Source organism: Drosophila simulans, chromosome 3L (genome assembly GCF_016746395.2).
Source record: "Drosophila simulans strain w501 chromosome 3L, Prin_Dsim_3.1, whole genome shotgun sequence".
NCBI classification, from domain to species: Eukaryota; Metazoa; Arthropoda; class Insecta; order Diptera; family Drosophilidae; genus Drosophila; species Drosophila simulans.
In genome coordinates, this window is record NC_052522.2 from 6,838,926 (window position 1) to 6,856,618 (window position 17,693).

The following is a 17,693-nucleotide window of genomic DNA, read 5'->3' on the forward strand; positions in this document are numbered from 1 at the left end:
TAGAACGCTAAGTTGTAAAAAAAGCTAACCCTAAAACAAAAAAATATTTTAAAGGTAGTTAAGCAAATAGAAACAAGCTATAGCTCTAAATTGGTATATAAACTAAACAAACTGAGAAATGCTCAACATAATTTAAGGATCCAAATATATATTTAACTAAGTTGTCAGCTCTGTATGCACACATGGAATAATGGGCAGCATTGGCAGCATTCAAGTACGAATGGTTATTTTGTATAAATTGTCTTTTATTTAGGCTATTACTAAACATATTAGTAAGTTTACTAGTTACATTTTAGGGCTTACAACTCCAGGCCTTAGGTTCACCTTAAATAACGCTGTCAAGCTCTTGGCAAAAAATAAACGTCCGGAAAATGGCTTGCGTCCAAGGAGACACCTCTGGGGATTCCGGGATGGGGTGCTCCCCTTGGTCACCGCCATTAGCCCGCGAAACTTAACTAAATTCCAAAGGGAGCCGATCGGGTTGAGGGTTTAGGATGTACAAAACCCACCGGCCGTCCTTTGTCGAACTTTACATTTGTGTGTTAGGCTAATGTTTAAATTAGTTAGCTTATGGGTGCAATTCAATGGACACGGTTAACTAAATTGCAGTTGGTTATGGTATTTGTTCCGCGACTACTGGCAACCAAATCGGTTATTAAAATTACGTGTGTCAAGCATGTAACGCATTTAAAACATATATGGATCATAAGAGCGTAAATGTATCGAGTTCTTAGCGTTTAATGGAAATGTTTATGCGCGTTTTCCTTTAATACTACGACGCCAGCTAAATAATGAAGATCTCTTAGAATAAGCCAATTTGTTTCAGATTGTTCTTGATGATCACATCGGTGACGGCATCGAAGACGAACTTCACGTTGTTCGTATCCGTGGCGCAGGTGAGATGCGTGTAGATCTCCTTTTGGTCTTTTCGCTTGTTCAGGTTTTCGAACTTCATGCGAATGTAGCTGGCCGCCTCCTCGAAGGTGTTGGTTCCTAAAAGGATATCAAGTTAACCCAAAATGTAATTGTTTCCCACACTCTTATCTTACCTGTGTACTCTGGGAAGCATATCGTCAGCGGAGATCTCTTGATCTTCTCCTCAAACAGATCCTTCTTGTTGAGGAACAGTATTATGGATGTTTCCACAAACCACTTGGAGTTGCAGATGGAATCGAACAGCTTCAGGGACTCAATCATGCGATTCATCTCTTCGTCCTCGGCCAAAACTAGATCGTAACCTAACGAAGTATATAACAATTGCATTAGATTCCTAAGATTCTTAGAATATTTATCTTACCCGATAGCGCGACGCAGAAGATTATGGCCGTAACGCCCTCGAAGCAATGAATCCACTTTTTGCGCTCCGATCGCTGGCCGCCCACGTCGAAAAGTCTAAAGCAAAAGCATAACCATTAGAATCGAATCAACCGGAAAAGGGCAATTAATGACAACTCACTTGAAGTGCAGCTGCTTGCAGGAGAAGTGTGTCTCGATGATGCCAGTGGTCTTCACCCGCGTGCGTAGCACATCCTGCTGCGTGGGTATGTAGTTCGGTTGCGCGATCCTGTCCAGCGAATTCAGATAGTATCCCGCCGAATCATTCAGCTGATATTCGCGCGATCGGGCGAAGCTCTGCTGAACGCCGCCGTCTGCCCAGAGTTTCTTCATCAGTAGCACGATCTCGGGCAGCAGGATGCCCTCGTCGGCGGCAGAGGCGTGTGTGAAGAACTGGCGGGCAATGTCCGTCCGGCTGGGATCGGCAAACTCGATCTTCAGGCGTCCCATGGCGCGGATGATCACCATCAGACTCTGCACCGTGTTGCTGAAGACCACGCGACGGTACTCCTCGCATTCCTCCTGCGAGTAGCCCGTGTCATGGATGATCTTCATCTGTTTCACAATCGTTGACTTGCCCGACTCTCCGGCTCCTACAAAATGAATTCAACAGAGTTTATCAGTTAAGTGGTACTATTAAAGTTTATAAAGATTCATTTGAAGGAAGTGAGTAAATACCAAGTTCAGGGCGTAAAACTGAATGAATGAATCGATGAGTTCGGATTCGAGGAGGGGTTTTTAAGTTTCCCTAAGAGGAACGGAAGTGGAATTTATGAATGAGACGATCGAGAAAAGTTGCTCAATTGCGCGGCTCAAAAGGTCACGCTCAATTGCGCTGGTCAAGTTGAGAAATGAATGAACATCGTATATTGCATATGGTCATGTAATACGAATGAAATGAACGAACAGCATCCAAATAAGGGGTCAATAGTATGTGATAACAGATCAAGTGATATGCACATTATTATGCTATAGATAATCCCAATAGATATATTATAATTTATGAACTTCCCAGTTTCCATTCCCTTGCATTAAAATGCATGGCCAAGCCCTGGAGTTCGTTGAACCACCCATTAGTTCTCCTCAAAAGTTATCAAAGGCGGAGAAAATTAACTGGGCATAATTTTATTCGCCGAGTGCCTTCAATTGTTAAATGAGACCTGACCCGCCAGCGTTGATAAACAACAAACACACGGGCTCGTCTGTGCAGTTTATTATGTATGTACTATGTGTGTATATTATCTGCTGCGTCGAATGATAAAAAAATATGAAACATAATCGCATTACGTGCCCGCCAGTTTCCCTTTTCGCTGAAAACTGAAGAAGCTGAAATCGTTGAGAAAATGGGCAAATACAAAAATTGGCAAATCTGCCGGTCCAAGTAATATGTCTATTTCGAATATCTATAGCTATATATAAACATATATACGCGATGTTGGGGCATTGCAACAATGGCGCATTAAGCCGACTTTTTGCTGCAGTTGGTAGTTGGGTCCATTCCCAGCCACCGGATGATTAGGTAATTGCCAAAGCCAAAACTGCGACTTTACTTTCACTTTTCTCAACTTTCAGGGCTTCGGTACTTGCACTGAAACTATAATTGTTTTTACTATTCGTACGTACATACATAGGTACATCAATCACCCATGGTTGAAGTTCCCTTAGGCGAATGGAGCTCATTTAATGAAGATTGGTAAGTTGAATACATATGTTACAAACATTTTTGAAGATTAAAAAATGCAGACTCTTGTTTTAGGTACCATAAAGTGTAAGAATAAGGTCCACTCTAATTGTAATGTGTTGGCCACTGTTACATCTACTGTTAATGTATATTACATTAAATGGCTACTGTTACATCTACTGTTAATATATATTACATTAAATGGCCACTGTTACATTTACTGCTAATATATATTACCTTAAATATGTTTTATATATTTTATAATGTATTTTTAACACTTCAATTTCAACCAATCCCGAACAATGCTAACTAATTTTGCCTTAAAAAAGCGTCGGAGCGAAAGAGACGGCTGCTCAATGCAGATAATGGGCAAACAACGGTCGCCGCATAATGATGAAATTGACAGATTTGAATACGAATATGGACATTAGGCGATGTTCAAACTTGCCACCGTGTGTAAAAAAGCAGCGAACAAAGCAATCCACAAATGAGCGGCTGGAAAAAGGTCAATTTAATAATAATAATACTAACAAAATGCGAAAGAGTGTGTGCGTGTGTTGGTGTGGCTGGGCCTTCATTTATCAATGCACCGTTAGCTGTGCCATAACAAGCGCCCAGCGACAGCGCGTGCGAGCGAGAGGCCAACAATAGGGCGAGAGCGAGACGGGCTCAGAACAACGGCGGTACGCACAAAGCCGCGTTTACAAGCTCATCAAACGGTATTATAATTAACATCATTAAACAGTGAATATCGGCGAAAAGAGAATCAGCGTAGAATGTTGCGGATTTCTAGCTTCTATTGATATATTTTATAGTTGTTAGAAGTTACTAAAATTTTTTTTTTTATTATGTTTATTAGAAATTGATATTGTAAACACTCAAATATTTTTTCCATGTGTCAGAGAACGTACTAAAACTATTAAAAAATTATTATTATTAACTATTATATTACATAATTATATAGCTACTATATTTATATATAAATTAAGCGGGGTAGGAAATCTAAAAGCAATTGAAAGACATGCAGTTTGCACTCTATAACTTATTAACTTTCCAAGCTGTGTGCAACGTAGTGCACCAACTAATTCGTTAGACTAATTACTGATCGACGCTAGAATATTCATTGGAAACACGGTGACTAAGGAGAAGAAAGAACAATAGCTGTAGACAGCGAGAGCAGGAGAATCGTAAGAAAGTGTTTGCGCCATGAGTAATCGAGTTAAATGGCGCCTGGCCTCAGTTATCGAAGTGGGAAATGTGTTAATCAGCGGGGAGTGTGAAATTGAGCGGACCCACCGAAAAAGTAAACAATTAAATCAGATGAAAACGGAAGCACCCACCCAGTGACTTTCACGCAGATCTCTCGATTGTCGTGAAATTTCGTATATGTGATGCACATATGTACATCAATTATTTAACCACATTCAGTATATAAGTAGTAACTAAGCTGATCGAAATTGACGTATGTATAAGGTCGCTCGCTTGGCGATAATTTTGATAAGCCCAATGATACTTTCAGTTTAAATGTGTTGGTAAGTGAGTTCTTAAATAATTGTAGATTATTAAGTTGCTGTGTGTTGACAGTCTGGGTGCCGATTTTGATATTGGTGCGCCAGCAGCATGACACTATTTTGTTTATATATTATTTTCTTCGCCTTTCATTTTGTATTTTTTTTTTTTACAGATATCCGAGCTGCTTACTCATGCCCCCCAATGGAATTCTGTTTCTCTCCACGGTTTGCTGTTCTCTCTCTCTCTGCAAATATCATGAAAATAATGCAGTAATTTACTATCGTTTTGGTTGAAAAACGGCTGAAAAAGTTGTGCTTTTCAATTGAAAGACGTGCGGATGGGGGAGGGGGGTGTAGGGAAAAGGGGAGGCAGCAGAGTGTAATATAAATTGAGTGTCAGCTGAGCAGCTTTATTAAATCTACACAATAAGCGCAGCGTTGGGGGCTGGCAATTCCGATTCCAATTCGAGCAAGTAGTCGCGGTACACTGGGAGAAATTACTACAAAATTCAATGAAGAATATATATTGTAAATAAGATCAATTGTAAGCAATGTCTTTACTGCATACCGAGAATATATACATTAAAACTATATTTTTTAAAGAAATGTTGGGATGCTGCATTTATTATTTCAGGCTTTGAACAAAATTTCTTATTATTGAATATATTTTCATATTTAAGAATAATTTTCTAAGAATAAACACTTCGTACACTGATTTTTCTTTCCGTGTAGCCGCGCCAGCTGCATTTGTTGGCGGGCCCATTTATTTGCGCTAATATCGTTCACCCCACTTGAAATGTCAGCGAACAAACAACGAAGCAGCAACAAAAACAGCCAATTACTCAGCTGGAAGTCGGAGGAGAGCTGCCGCAGCAGCAGCTCGGAGATCGGAGATCAGAGATCGGTTTTCATCATGATCCAGAAATTACAGAACACACGACGCCCCACAAGGTGCAAACAATTGAATCAAGTGTAAAATGTTGGGCTAAATTCCAAAATGCAACTGGTGCAAGCTGTTTTCTTGGCTATGTAAACCACAGCCATTTACACTGGTCAACCTGGGGTTTGGACGAAAACAGCTGGAATACTAAGAGATAATAGGGGATATCTTCTAATGGGGATGAAAATGGTAGAACTTTCCCGCACCTTTCAGCGGACATATTCCAAACCGGTTTACAGGGTTTTTCTCACTATCTTTCAGCCTGCAAATACAGTGGTTACTCGGAAACAAACATTGTGCAAGGTGCAGTGGGTTCTGAATGAAATGTAAATGAAAACTACACTTTGCATAGGTTCCTAAAACATAATTTTCAAATCTAGATCATTCTTTTAGAAAAATCCATTTGAAATGATAACATTTGACAATTAATTTAGTACAGTAAATCCTATATATCTGTTAACTTAAATTAGGTGTAGTGTTGCATAGCCAGTCCTGGCTGTACTTTCCAGCCTGCCACTTGCTGCCTTAGTCATCTTGGCCCGCTTCATTGGCCACTCAGCCGCGCTGGAGGAAAAGCTCCACGGCATTGTTTTTCGCAAATGAATGGCAATGAAATGAAAAGTACACACGCAGACGGTGAAATATATTATCGTTCCCATATGCCGTGCATATAAATCGGCGAGTGGAAATTTAATTGCAGAAGGTTGCAACGCGGCGCGGCATTCAGTTTCACTGCATTTGCCGCAGAGGTCGGGTCACCATAAACCATATATGTATACATATGTATGTTTGTGTATGCGATACGATGGCGCCTCGTCGCTTGAATGGTTTTTCCTGCAAAGTGGAAACCGCTGCACTATCAATAAACATGTTTCCATTGCGGCACTGCGATCCGATCCGATCCACTTGTTGCATCGATCCAAAAGATCTGAAAAGTGCGTGCCAGCAGACGAGAAGCGAGCACTGGGTACCGAGAATCTAGAATCGAGTGTATCCGCACAGCCAAACCGACATTTGGTTTCAATTTACGTTCAATTCCCTTATCGCCAACGAATTATTGGACACAGACATTGCATAATGCACGATCTACGAACAGACGGATTTGTTTAGCCCCAAGCAGCCACATAAACATTGGTTTTCCCAAATAAACAGAGCTGTGTGGAGTCTACTTACTCCATTCCATACATCTTTATAGTCGAAATATGGGATAGTTGGGGTCTCTTGACTTTTATGTTAAACTGTTAGCTAGATTAACATTGTTTCATAATAAGGAGTGATAGGTAATCTTAAAAATTTTTTAATTTTTTCTAATTTTAGTCTGACTAATTCGTTATACTGTGGCTCTACTGTATTGTTTCTTGCCATGCCTTCCAGCCTTTTCCAGACCCTTTCGCACTGGAAAAGCCGGCAAAAATCCTTGCCCCAACTCACCACAGCCGAAAGCGCAAAGCAACGGCACCCAGCGGAAACCCACCCCGCCCAAGCAAAGCAAGCGAACGAAAAAAAAATAATGAGGTCACAACGCGAATTTCAGCAAAGAATTCGCAAAGGGGGGAAATACCGGAATAATGCTAGAGAGGTGAAAAGGTGAAATGGAAGGCGGACGCACCCAGCAGCAGCAGTTTCACCTCCGAGGCGGCCCGCTCGCCCTCCGCCCGCAGGGCTCGATCGATGTTCTTCGACCGCTCGATGGCCTCCTTATCGCGTGCTGTACTCACGGCACAACCCATCTTCGAATTATGTCTTTAGCGCGTATGTGATCGCAATTTGTTGCTCCTTTCTCACGCCGCGCACTCTTCTCACTCGCGATTTCTTCCAACAATTTCGAGATGCGTCTGCGCGTCGTCGGCTGTACACTTTTTTCTTTTCGTTTTTTGTGTGCGTTTCCACCTCTCTTCCTTTTCACACAAACACACCACACATGCGCAGCGTACGCAGGCACACACAAACACACTGGTTGGAAACGTTTTTGGGATATTTTGATATTAGCCCGATTGCATTGCTGTTGTTAACGCTTGTTGCTGCAGCGGCAGAGCCGATTTAATATTCTTTTGTCGCTTAAATTCGCTTATCCGCTGATTTTGCTGTGCGCAATATGATTCACTTCGCGTCGGATTGGTGTGACCGTTTGCTGATGTTAACAGATCGCTTGCCGCTGGCGTTAGTACATTGCACGCGATCGTTTGTGTGGCAACTCTGCTGGGTGTGGTACTCTGCTAGCAGCAGTCTGGCAGCACTGGCGGGGTGTGTGACTTGGCTAGAATCTTCTTGAAGGCAACTGTGACGTCACTCCTGGGCGGCAAATTTTAAATTATTTTAATTGATATACACACATTTTAATTGTAACAACTTTGTATCTTTAAGTGCTTAAATGCCACTTATATGATCTTGTTTCCTCTGGTCAGTTGTGAGCCATGCATGCAGTATGCCCAACTTGCCCTTTGCATTTCAGTTTGTTGTTATAGCGCTTTAAGTGTAAATAAACATAGCCGAAAATATGATGTTGTTCTGAAATGCACGCCCCCCACTCCCCCCTCATCTTCACCAACGCAATATGCACGCAGCCCGTTGGCTGAAAAAGTTCTCAGGGCCCTGGCATAAATAATATTTGCCTTTATTTTGGGACAATTCCATTCCATTCTCGATTTGAATCCCAAATGTCTGCAGTTGCATGCGGTGCAGGTACAGTGGAGCTCCTTTCTAACAAACTGGCAATATTTAAAATCATTTAAAATGTCATTAATATGTAAGTGCTTAAACAAGTAAACATCGAAAAACTAAATCAATTACTTTCGTAATTAAATTGAATAAAGTTAAATTTTTTTTTAATATTTAATATTGAATTTAAAACTGATTTTTTGATATGTAACGAAATATACCTAATGTTCTTATAATAATAACAATTGTAATATTTCAAAATTCAATTAGCATTATTCCGCTTATAGAAGCTCCTCTGTTTTTTTTTTCAAAATCGATGATATTAAAGGGAACTATTTTGTGATCGCGGTGGGGAGGGGGTGGGGGGTCTTCTTTCCGCAGCTAATTTATCTAAACAAAACGATGCGAAGGCAGAAAGACGAGAGGATGCGGATAAAGATGAGATTGAGAATGAGGATGAGGATGGGGTCGCAGTGCAAAAGTTTTGCCGCCGCCGGAGGACGTCACATGTGGCCCCCATCCCCCTAAAGAAACACCCCCTCCCCCTTACATGCACCCCTTCAACCCCCCGCCCTCCCCTGAAAATAAAGGCCATCAACGGGTCATGATTTACACATGTTTACACGAAACGTGCGGCATTTGCAGGGGGGTGTAGAATGAGGGAGGGGGGTGGAATTGGGGGTATCTGCTGTCTTGTGAATGAATGATCATTTGTGCTAGCCAACACCCTGCAACCTCTGTAATTAATCGTAAAAAGCACAAGCTAGAGAAATATGGATTTATGCGGTTTTCGACGCGCGAGCGAGCGAGAGAGAGAGACAGCGATGCTGCACTGTGGGTGGTCCCTCTACCCATCTCTGTTGCACTCACTGCCTGCAAATGCGGCGCACGCTGCCACATTGCTGCTCTTGTTGTTCTCATTGTTGTTGTTGTAGCTCGCTGTGTTGTTGTTGCAGTCGGATTCGGAATCGGAATCCCAAACTGTTTGCTGATGCCAACAAATTTGACGAATGTCGGCATCATTTCATCCAAAACTTCAATCGCCATCGGGAAAACGAAGAAGAAGAGGAAGGAGAACCAAAAACAACAAGCTGCCAGGAAAACAGCGGCTAGAAGGAGAGAGAAGATGATGGAGGAGCAATTACAAGGATGGGCCTTGAAATAGATATACCGTTAGCCAGGCCACACATACCATGCACTGCGAGAAAATAGTGCAAGCATAAGTTGATTTATGGCGGGAATTCGGGAATGATTAATATGAAATTTGGTATGTGGCTGGTATTATCAAAAATACAAATATTGCCAAATAATTTATAAAAATATATAGACTTAATAATAAGAAAAAGTAACTTTCAGCCAGTGGAAAAAATGCAAAAATGCTGCATTCCAAAAATATTTAATAACAAATATGAATAGGAATATATATTTTTTCGAGGATCCTTTTACGCAAGTACTTTCTATTTCTCTCAGTGCCTGCGTGCTGAGTTTGGCACATGTGTTGTGTTGTGGCACTGGGCAAACTCAAGATTGAAAAGATTAATTTCCCCGATAATTCGGCAGGCTGGAAAATGTAGTTTCGGACGAAATCTCTCGCCGGCCGTTGAAAGGTCGAACAGACAGGCGGGAAAAGCGCCCATTTTCCACCAAAAATCAGCCCCTTCAATCTGCAGTCTGCAGCCAAGTGAAGTTGCAGTCTGGAGTCTGGAGTTTAAAGAGTACTGATGGATTCCTTGGGCGTCGATCGTCGGATTATCCAATTGATTTTCGGCACTTTTTCAAAAACGACGTCTGGAAACCGACAAGTGGGGAAAATTAATCGACGGGAAAAGTGGAATGGAGTTTGGGAATGGGGTTTAAATTGGTAGGTACATTGAATTGATGGGAAATATATATGTTAGTAATTATAGTTTATCTAACTAAACATGTTTTTCTTAAATTTGTTGCTGTGGAAAATGCCTAATTTATATATTAATCAGCATGGAAATCTTCCGTCCGGTTTCTTTCCGCCAAAAGTTTCTTTCCGATCCATCAATTGTCTTGTAAAGAATTGACTAATAAAAGTGATTTATGTTTAAAACATATATGTATTTACTTAGTCCAGCTAACATGAAAGATACCTCAGACCCCGAGTAACCCCAATTATTCAATAAATTGCGAAGATTTGCCAGCGAAATGAGGCCGCAGAATCGTAAAATCCGAGCGAATAATCTCTTCGACTAAAATAAGCCGCATCGCATTTGTTTACACTGCGATAAAGTAATAATTACCCAAAAATAAAAAGAAGAACATATATTACACCGATTCATTCGATCAATTCAAACGCAGCGCAAGGCAACAAAAAATATAAAAATAAATTAATGGAGCTGGGGAAAATAGTATTTCAACTATTGAACCGACAAGTGTGACTATGTCGGTATATGCATATAAATATATCTCACTTTTGTTTACATTCCGCAAAGGAAAAGCCGAAAATATAGATCTTACATGGCCATACGGTTGCAACCTGCAGTGTGGTGGAGCAAGGGGGCGGGGGGAGAAACGCTTCGCGGCAGGAAACAAAAGTCGCTGGCGATGCAATTGAATTGCCATAAAAATGGGAAGCACCGAGAAATCGTGCCCCATCCCCCCCATATCCCCATACACCCACTCACGGATGTTGGGCTTCTGGATTCCGGCTCATCTTTGTCATGTATCTGAGTATCTGCGAGATTGGAAATTTGCACTTCGTGGATTGCAACTATGGTTGCTGCTACGTGGGAGCTTTTAAGCACCTGCCAGCTGAGATTGTGCAGTTTTTCCCTTGAGAAAATAACGCTAGTTCACATAGTTCAATGAGAAACGGCTGCTTTTATCTAACAATTTGGTTCGCTTAAAATTTAGATACATCTCGCTGCTGGTCATTCCTGCCCTTTCCCCCCTCGCCATCGAATTTCGATGCCTGGCATTTTCAGACATCGTAAACCGACCAGGGAAATGGATGTTGTATCACTTGTCTAAGTCTGGCCATCGCCTGTGCTCCTCCAAAGCTATTTTTGCCCGATTTTAGTTGATGCTTTATGGCTTTATAATGTTCCGTTTTATGAGCTGCCCGTAAAATGGACCCGATTCATCTGGGGCTCCCGGCAACAATATGGTAATTTGCTGCCCATTATATGATCTTCAATGGGTAGGGGTTAGCTTCTGCTGCAGACTGTAAGGATTTGTAAAGAAAAAAAAATATGGTAAATATCTTTGAAAATTGATTGCATGCATATAGCTAACCATTTGAATTTCCTACCTAAGACCTCTTTGATTCCTCCTCCTCCTGCTGGCCAAGCTCCTTTTCCTCCTTGCCGAAGGACTGGCACTTTCCCAGCAGCTTGCCAAAGAGTCCTTTCTCATTTTCCACCGCCGTTTGATGGCGCAGGATCAGCAAAGTTCTGCGGCACTGCAGCAAAAGTCGGGACATTTTCTGTTCTTTTTTTTTAACTTTAATTTAGACTTGGGCCAAAGCAGCTTGAAGTTTTTTTAAGGGCCTGCTGTGATTTTGTTAAAGTTGCTAAATGATTTACTTTTTCTTGCACTCATCTTTGGATTTGTCTGCGCCGCCGGGCTTGTTTTTGCAACGTGGTGAAGTGGGAACAACAGCTTTGCAAAAAAGAAAAACTCAAAGATTAGCAGGATTCGTTTTGTAGTGATATCCTACCCACTTCTGCCACACATATCCTTCTTCTTCTTGTCTTTCTTCTTTTTGGAATCGGCGCCCTTGCAGGAATCCTTGCCCGAATCCTTCGACGATTTGGCCATTAGTCTTGGACCGAAAACGCCTTCACTCAGTTTCATGAGCGCTAAACTGCGTATTTTAAACATGTTTTAACTGAATAATTTTTTAACAAATAATTATAACAGAAATTTTAGTAATATAAGTGTCCAAATTGTGTGCTGAACTGAGTTTTTTATGCTTTTGATTTGAAAGCTGCTGCTATTTGACACAGAAAACAAGGGAGACCTGATTTTCGCTTTGAAACTTTCTGTCCTCCTGCCAAATTTGACTGGTCAAAACTATCTTTAAGCCAGAATTTTTTGCTGAATTGTGTGAAAAAATCGATTAGTAATGTGACACAAGGCCGATCCGCTTCTCAATTGCCGCTTGGCTTGCATTTTTTTTGTTTTGGGTTTCGGTTGCAATTACAAGCCGAGAGTTTTCAGTACCCCGTGGCTACCGCTTCCAAAATCGAACTCAAGTGTCGACCACACATTTGCCACGAACCTCTGGATTTTTTTTATGGGCACAGGGAGCTGGAAAAGCGGGGAAAATCGGGGAAATCGTCGTGGCGGCGCCACGTCAAAATATTTGTCGTCAGCGCCTCAATTGCTTCGATTTATGGTGCGGATAATTAGGCGACTGCCTCGTCAGGATGTCGCCGTTGAATAAAATGAAAAGTAAAGGGAATTTTCCAACGCTAAAACCACTTGAACATGATCTTAGCTGGGGGTTTCGAACTTGTTCAACTGTCTACTAATGATCTGCTGTTGATGGCTTGTCAAGAAAATTGGGTTTGATTTATCGCTGCATGGTTAAATCCATCAAAGGATAGAGAAAGTGAAGGAGAAATCCTTCAACTGCTTTGTACCGATCACAAGAATTTTTAAGGCTGATTTTACCTTCGGAACGTGAAAAACATTTAAGCAAATAGTTTCGGCATTCGACTGTCAAGCGCTGGAAAACACAACCCCCCATGACATTTCAATGTTGAGCAAGTGAACTTTATTTTCCCGCGTATCCGTACTCGTATATTTTTAACCCCACAGGTGCGCTGCCCTCGAAGGCCAAAGACTGAGATTCGTAAAAAACGCGTCTACAAAAGCCCTGGAAGAACAAAGCGAACGACACGGAAGAATTGGTGGGCGGAGAAGAGCGGCGAAGACTGCAGAAGAGCGGAGGACCATTGACGACAATGGGCGTCAAATGAAACGAAACAGATGCCATCGCAGATACAAGATACAAAATCCCAGATCGAGATCATCGATTGGGGGGGGGATTGGGGGGACTCACAAGAATCGAGCTGAAGAACGAAGACTGTAGATCAGCCATTTTGGCAATGGGTGCTTAAGCGGGAAGATTAATTACTGCCAACGTTGCGGAATCGATGGGTCGATGAAAAGCGAGTAAATCGCCGCGATCAGATGCTCAATTTCAAATTCAATTCAATTTCGGTTTCCTGTTCTGTGAGTCAACGCGTTTTTAAGTACCGGCCATTAAACTAAAAGCCAAACAACAGCAGTCCAAGTGTAGAATCGGATGCGATCTCGATTTTCGGGCATCCGAAGTGCTTTTCTTTTTTTCCACAGTAATTCTTTTTCTCTCTCCCTCTCTCTCTCTCTCTCTATCTCTCTCTTTGTCTTAATTTTTGTACATTTGGCGCAATTATTGCGCACCAAATGGATCGCCAGTCTATAAATTGTTCGATTTTATTGCGCCAGCCTCGACAGTTGAATGGCGCAAAAGCGCCAAATGTGAGCTGGTGAGTTGGAGGCGTCTCTGGACTTTTACTGCCTCTGTCCATGGTTCGCATAGTTTGGCAATGGCAACGCGAATGAGATTGGAAGGCGGGCGATTCTTGGCCATCTTGCGCAAGGCGCCCATCTTGAATTCAAACTCGCACACACGTTTCCACAGCGGCCAAGGTGTTTATGGCCAACTGAAGTGCCAAAGTGTGGCAATCGTTGGTCACAACAGGAGGCGGGAGCCGAAAATGCAATTAGCCGAATTTGTACATTTTGTATTTGTAGCATTCGGTTGAAAGAACAAAGGAATTTTTTCAATTTCGTATAGCAAAATAAATTAAATATAGAAATATCTTATTTATTTCTAATATTTCTGCGGTATTGTAATTATAAACATTATTATTTCATATTTTAAGGTTTCTTAGCTTCTCTTTTCTGCATATCATTTCAAGAACATATTAAACCATTTCCGTTTCCGCTTACTTCTGTTTAGCTTCTCTTGCCAATTTCGCTTCCTATTTACACAGATAGCCAATCCTTTGAGTTTACCTTTTTGAACTGTGGGCCATCGTGCCAGTGTTTATGCCACTCAAGTTTGTCAACCGCATTGGGCCCAAACAAGCTCGAATCCACTTAAGGCGAACTGCTCGCATTTAATGGGAAATAAAACGTGGAAATTCATAAATATTTACAAACACATAATCACAGTCGTGGGAAAGAACAATAACAACTTAAACGGTTGCTGGTTAACAAAAAAAAATAAAAATAGAGCAAAGTTTGTGTATTTGATTTTGGTTTTTGGCCACAACACGTGATCCTAATCAAGATGGTGATAAACAAAAAGCGTATCGAATCGCATTCACCAGTCGTTGTGAGTGAGATCTAGGCAACAAATTGCACACAGCCGAATGTAAATATTTAAACAAAGTCTTGGCCAACTGGGAATTGGGAGGGCGCGGGGCAGCGGAGTTTAACTAGACGGCATAATTTGTCGGTTCGAAAACTCTATGTAAATATTTTGAAAATTCATTCGACTTCCATATCGATCCTCGCTATCAGCCCGATTTTCCATTTGATTATTTATTAGTGGACTGTTTAATAGGGCGGGAGGGGCGTGGTCGCTGGACTTGGCTGGATTTGGCTTAGTTGCAATTGTTTGCTTTCACCAGTTGTTGTAGGTCAGTGTGCAAAAACAAAAATCCGAATGCGGCTTCTTCTTGTATACAAAAGTTGGGATGGTGCTGGTGGTGGTTCGATTGTGTTGTGTTTAGAGTACAGCGTTTAATTGTTAAATGTTTATTAAAACTACAGTTTAAACAATGCCTGAGATGCGCTGCCCATCCAGGAGCAGCATCAATGGGATCGCCCGGGATAGAAGATCGCTGATCAGGCGGCTCAACGCGTCGTATACATAATTTTGTTTACAAACACCCATAATAGTAAACAATTTTCGGCCATTTAATAACATTAACATTAAAATTAAAAGCAAAACAAGAAGCACGCCTCTCGTCTATGCCAACTTATCTTTATTATGATTATCTGAACTTGAAAACTGGCACAACAATGTGGCATGGACTGATGACGACTTTTGTTTGGGAATTCCCTTGCCAGTGTTTATGAATCCGTCTTATGACCACAAGAAGAGCTCGCTCTCACAGCGAGTAGTAGGTGTATGGAAAGTCCATTGACCAAGTCAAGATGGCCAAGAGAAGCTGTTGACCCAGTTAGGATGCTCCTGACGCATCTGCTCACTGGGTGGGTGGCCAATGCATTGCATTTCTGGCTCGGACACTGGCTATTAATAATCTGGTATAAAGACAAGATGTCGTACCGGGAAATGCAAAAGTAAAATCATAGCAGCGAAAATCATTTTCGAAATTTCTTGGCAAACATTTTTCTGAAACGGAAACTGTCAAATATGGTGTACGAATCTTTGATCAGTTTTTCGGTAAATATTCTGTGGGCAGTAAATGTAAAATCAAATTGTGGTGGAAAATTTTTGTAAATTTTAAAATATATTTTTAAAAAGTCCAAATATGCAACAAATGAAATAAAAGCACTATTAAACCATATTATCACCTATTTGCGCATATTTCATTAACGCCATAAAACCAAAGCGAAGACAATAAATCATTAAGGATTTCTGGACTTCTGTAATTTACCGACATGCATAGTCGCACATAACTTTTCCGATTCTGGGAATCCATCGCCAAACAGAGCAATTAATTAATTTGCCGCCATTTCAGGGTCTGTGAGCTATTGGTGGGGCCTGCTTAATTTATTCCTCACTCGCCGAGAAATTCCTGAGTCGGCACAAAACAAAAACAGCGTGCAAAACGAACAAAAAAAAAAATAAGAAAAAAAAGCGATTAAGGAGAAGTAATAATAATCAAAAGTAAAATTAATTTATGGCCTCCAAACCGCAGAAGCCGCGGGAAAAATGGCCAAAAGTGAAAAATATCTGTATGCCCGATTGGAAATTACTAAAGACGGCGGAATTCGGAAAACCCGAATGGGTCGTTCTGGGAAATTCGCAGAAAATGGCGAGTGGCTAAGAAGAGTGGCGGATGGAATTAAAATATCTTTCAGGCCGCGTCCGCAAGACAGCCAGAAAATTAAAGCCAAATAGAAAAGAAAATGGTAACCTAGCGAGCGGAATTTTCCCTCCTTCGATTTTCTCAATCAATGCCCGAATGCCGTCGACAAATAGAATTTCGTGAAATGTAAACAAAACTCCGCCCCCGTGTGTCCCCGCCACAGAATGTATCTGTATCTTTGTCCGCGCCCCTGTGTATCTCGTATCTTGTTTTGGGGCACCGAGCACCGAATTGAATCGTTGCCACGGCGACAGCGAGGGCAAGAGCGAGCCGGCAACACGGCTAGAGCGAGAGGGAGCGAAGCAGAGCGGCGTCGCCATCGTCTCCGTTCAGTGGCGCAGTGAGGGGGGATCTTGTTAGGATAAGTTACTAGTGATTAAGTAAGAGAGATTAAAGAGGGGATATTATAACGATTTAAACATTTAGTTTTTAATCATTAAGCAAACCCCTTCTACGCCCATGTTTCCATCACCGTCACGGTCGTCTTGCTGCCAACGAGTCGGCGTAGTGCTGACAGCAATGGCGGCACTCAGCGGTGCTGCTAAACGGTCCGCTCTCCGGCGGCGTTCCGCTCCAGCCATCCACCCATCTCCCCTGGATCCACATGGCCATACCCGTACCCGTACCCATTCCCATGCCCGATCTTGGTCCGGATCCGTGCCAGGCAACGACTAAATCAATTAACAGCTCGTTTCGAAATCCGAATGCCGCCTCCAGCAGCAACGGCAGCTTCCTTTTTTCCGCCGAATACGTTAATTCATTTGTGCCTAATTGTGCGGGGTTCGATCTTCGAGGATCTTTCTCTGTTCTTCGACTATTTATTAACTGTTGACTGGCCAGCGGGGAGATGGCTGAAGGTAGACACTCCCAGCGGGGAGGTGCATCCAAACTCAATCCGAATTCGCAACGGAAACAATAACGATAATGAGTCAGTAATGTGTGTGGGTTCCGTTCGCGATCTTTGGGGTCAGAATAGATTTAAATACACTATAAACCAATTTTGCGACTAAACACAGATGCCATGTTTATGAAATTAGCAGATCAGTTAACTAAATTCGGGCTGAAATGATTTAGTACCAAAAAGATCACAATTACAATACAAGCCTCTAGTTATATGGTATTATTAATAAAATTATTTTATACTTTCATACTTTCCTTCATCATTTATTAATTATCAATTAGAACAAACTCAAAGCATGAATTTCATTTTATTTTCCTTGATACCAATTTATAGATCTCGACTTTCCCTTGATTCCCGTTTAGGTTTCCCAAATACCTGGCATACCAAAGTTCCGCCATGCAAATGTACTCCAATAACCGCAGTCCCCAAGTCACAGACCTGAATTCTATATATTTTGCGTTTGCTCCGAGAGGAAAACCCCGGGAAAACGAGCCAATTGGCGGCATGGCCCAAACACATACATATGTACATATGGGGAATCCGAGAGAGAAATAGAGAGAGAACCGAGCGATTTGCGTAAGGC

The 17,693-nt window shown here is 41.7% G+C and overlaps 3 protein-coding genes across 4 annotated transcripts; all 3 read right to left on the reverse strand.

The window, feature by feature from the left end:
* Nucleotides 1-224: 224 nt before the first annotated feature.
* On the reverse strand, nucleotides 225-7,632 carry LOC6737067 (G protein alpha i subunit). The gene is made up of 5 exons (XM_002083878.4): nucleotides 7,077-7,632; nucleotides 1,457-1,928; nucleotides 1,298-1,392; nucleotides 1,050-1,238; nucleotides 225-993 (listed from the first exon to the last, which is right to left on the reverse strand). The coding sequence occupies exons 1-5, from the start codon at nucleotides 7,195-7,197 to the stop codon at nucleotides 803-805; spliced, it is 1,068 nt and encodes a 355-aa protein (XP_002083914.1). The 5' UTR covers nucleotides 7,198-7,632; the 3' UTR covers nucleotides 225-802.
* Nucleotides 7,633-10,949: 3,317 nt separating this feature from the next.
* Nucleotides 10,950-11,573, reverse strand: LOC27206246. Of its 2 annotated transcripts, none has more exons than XM_016170090.3 (2): nucleotides 11,403-11,573; nucleotides 10,950-11,315 (listed from the first exon to the last, which is right to left on the reverse strand). In XM_016170090.3, exon 1 carries the CDS (start codon nucleotides 11,571-11,573, stop codon nucleotides 11,403-11,405), a length of 171 nt encoding a protein of 56 aa, XP_016030686.1. In that variant the 3' UTR covers nucleotides 10,950-11,315. The 2 variants fall into 2 exon arrangements, with proteins under 2 accessions (XP_016030686.1, XP_016030685.1); XM_016170089.3 differs by having other exon boundaries at nucleotides 11,387-11,573.
* A 62-nt stretch (nucleotides 11,574-11,635) lies between these two features.
* LOC6737069 lies at nucleotides 11,636-12,099 on the reverse strand. The gene is made up of 2 exons (XM_016170088.3): nucleotides 11,815-12,099; nucleotides 11,636-11,752 (listed from the first exon to the last, which is right to left on the reverse strand). The coding sequence occupies exons 1-2, from the start codon at nucleotides 11,972-11,974 to the stop codon at nucleotides 11,673-11,675; spliced, it is 240 nt and encodes a 79-aa protein (XP_016030687.1). The 5' UTR covers nucleotides 11,975-12,099; the 3' UTR covers nucleotides 11,636-11,672.
* Nucleotides 12,100-17,693: the final 5,594 nt, after the last annotated feature.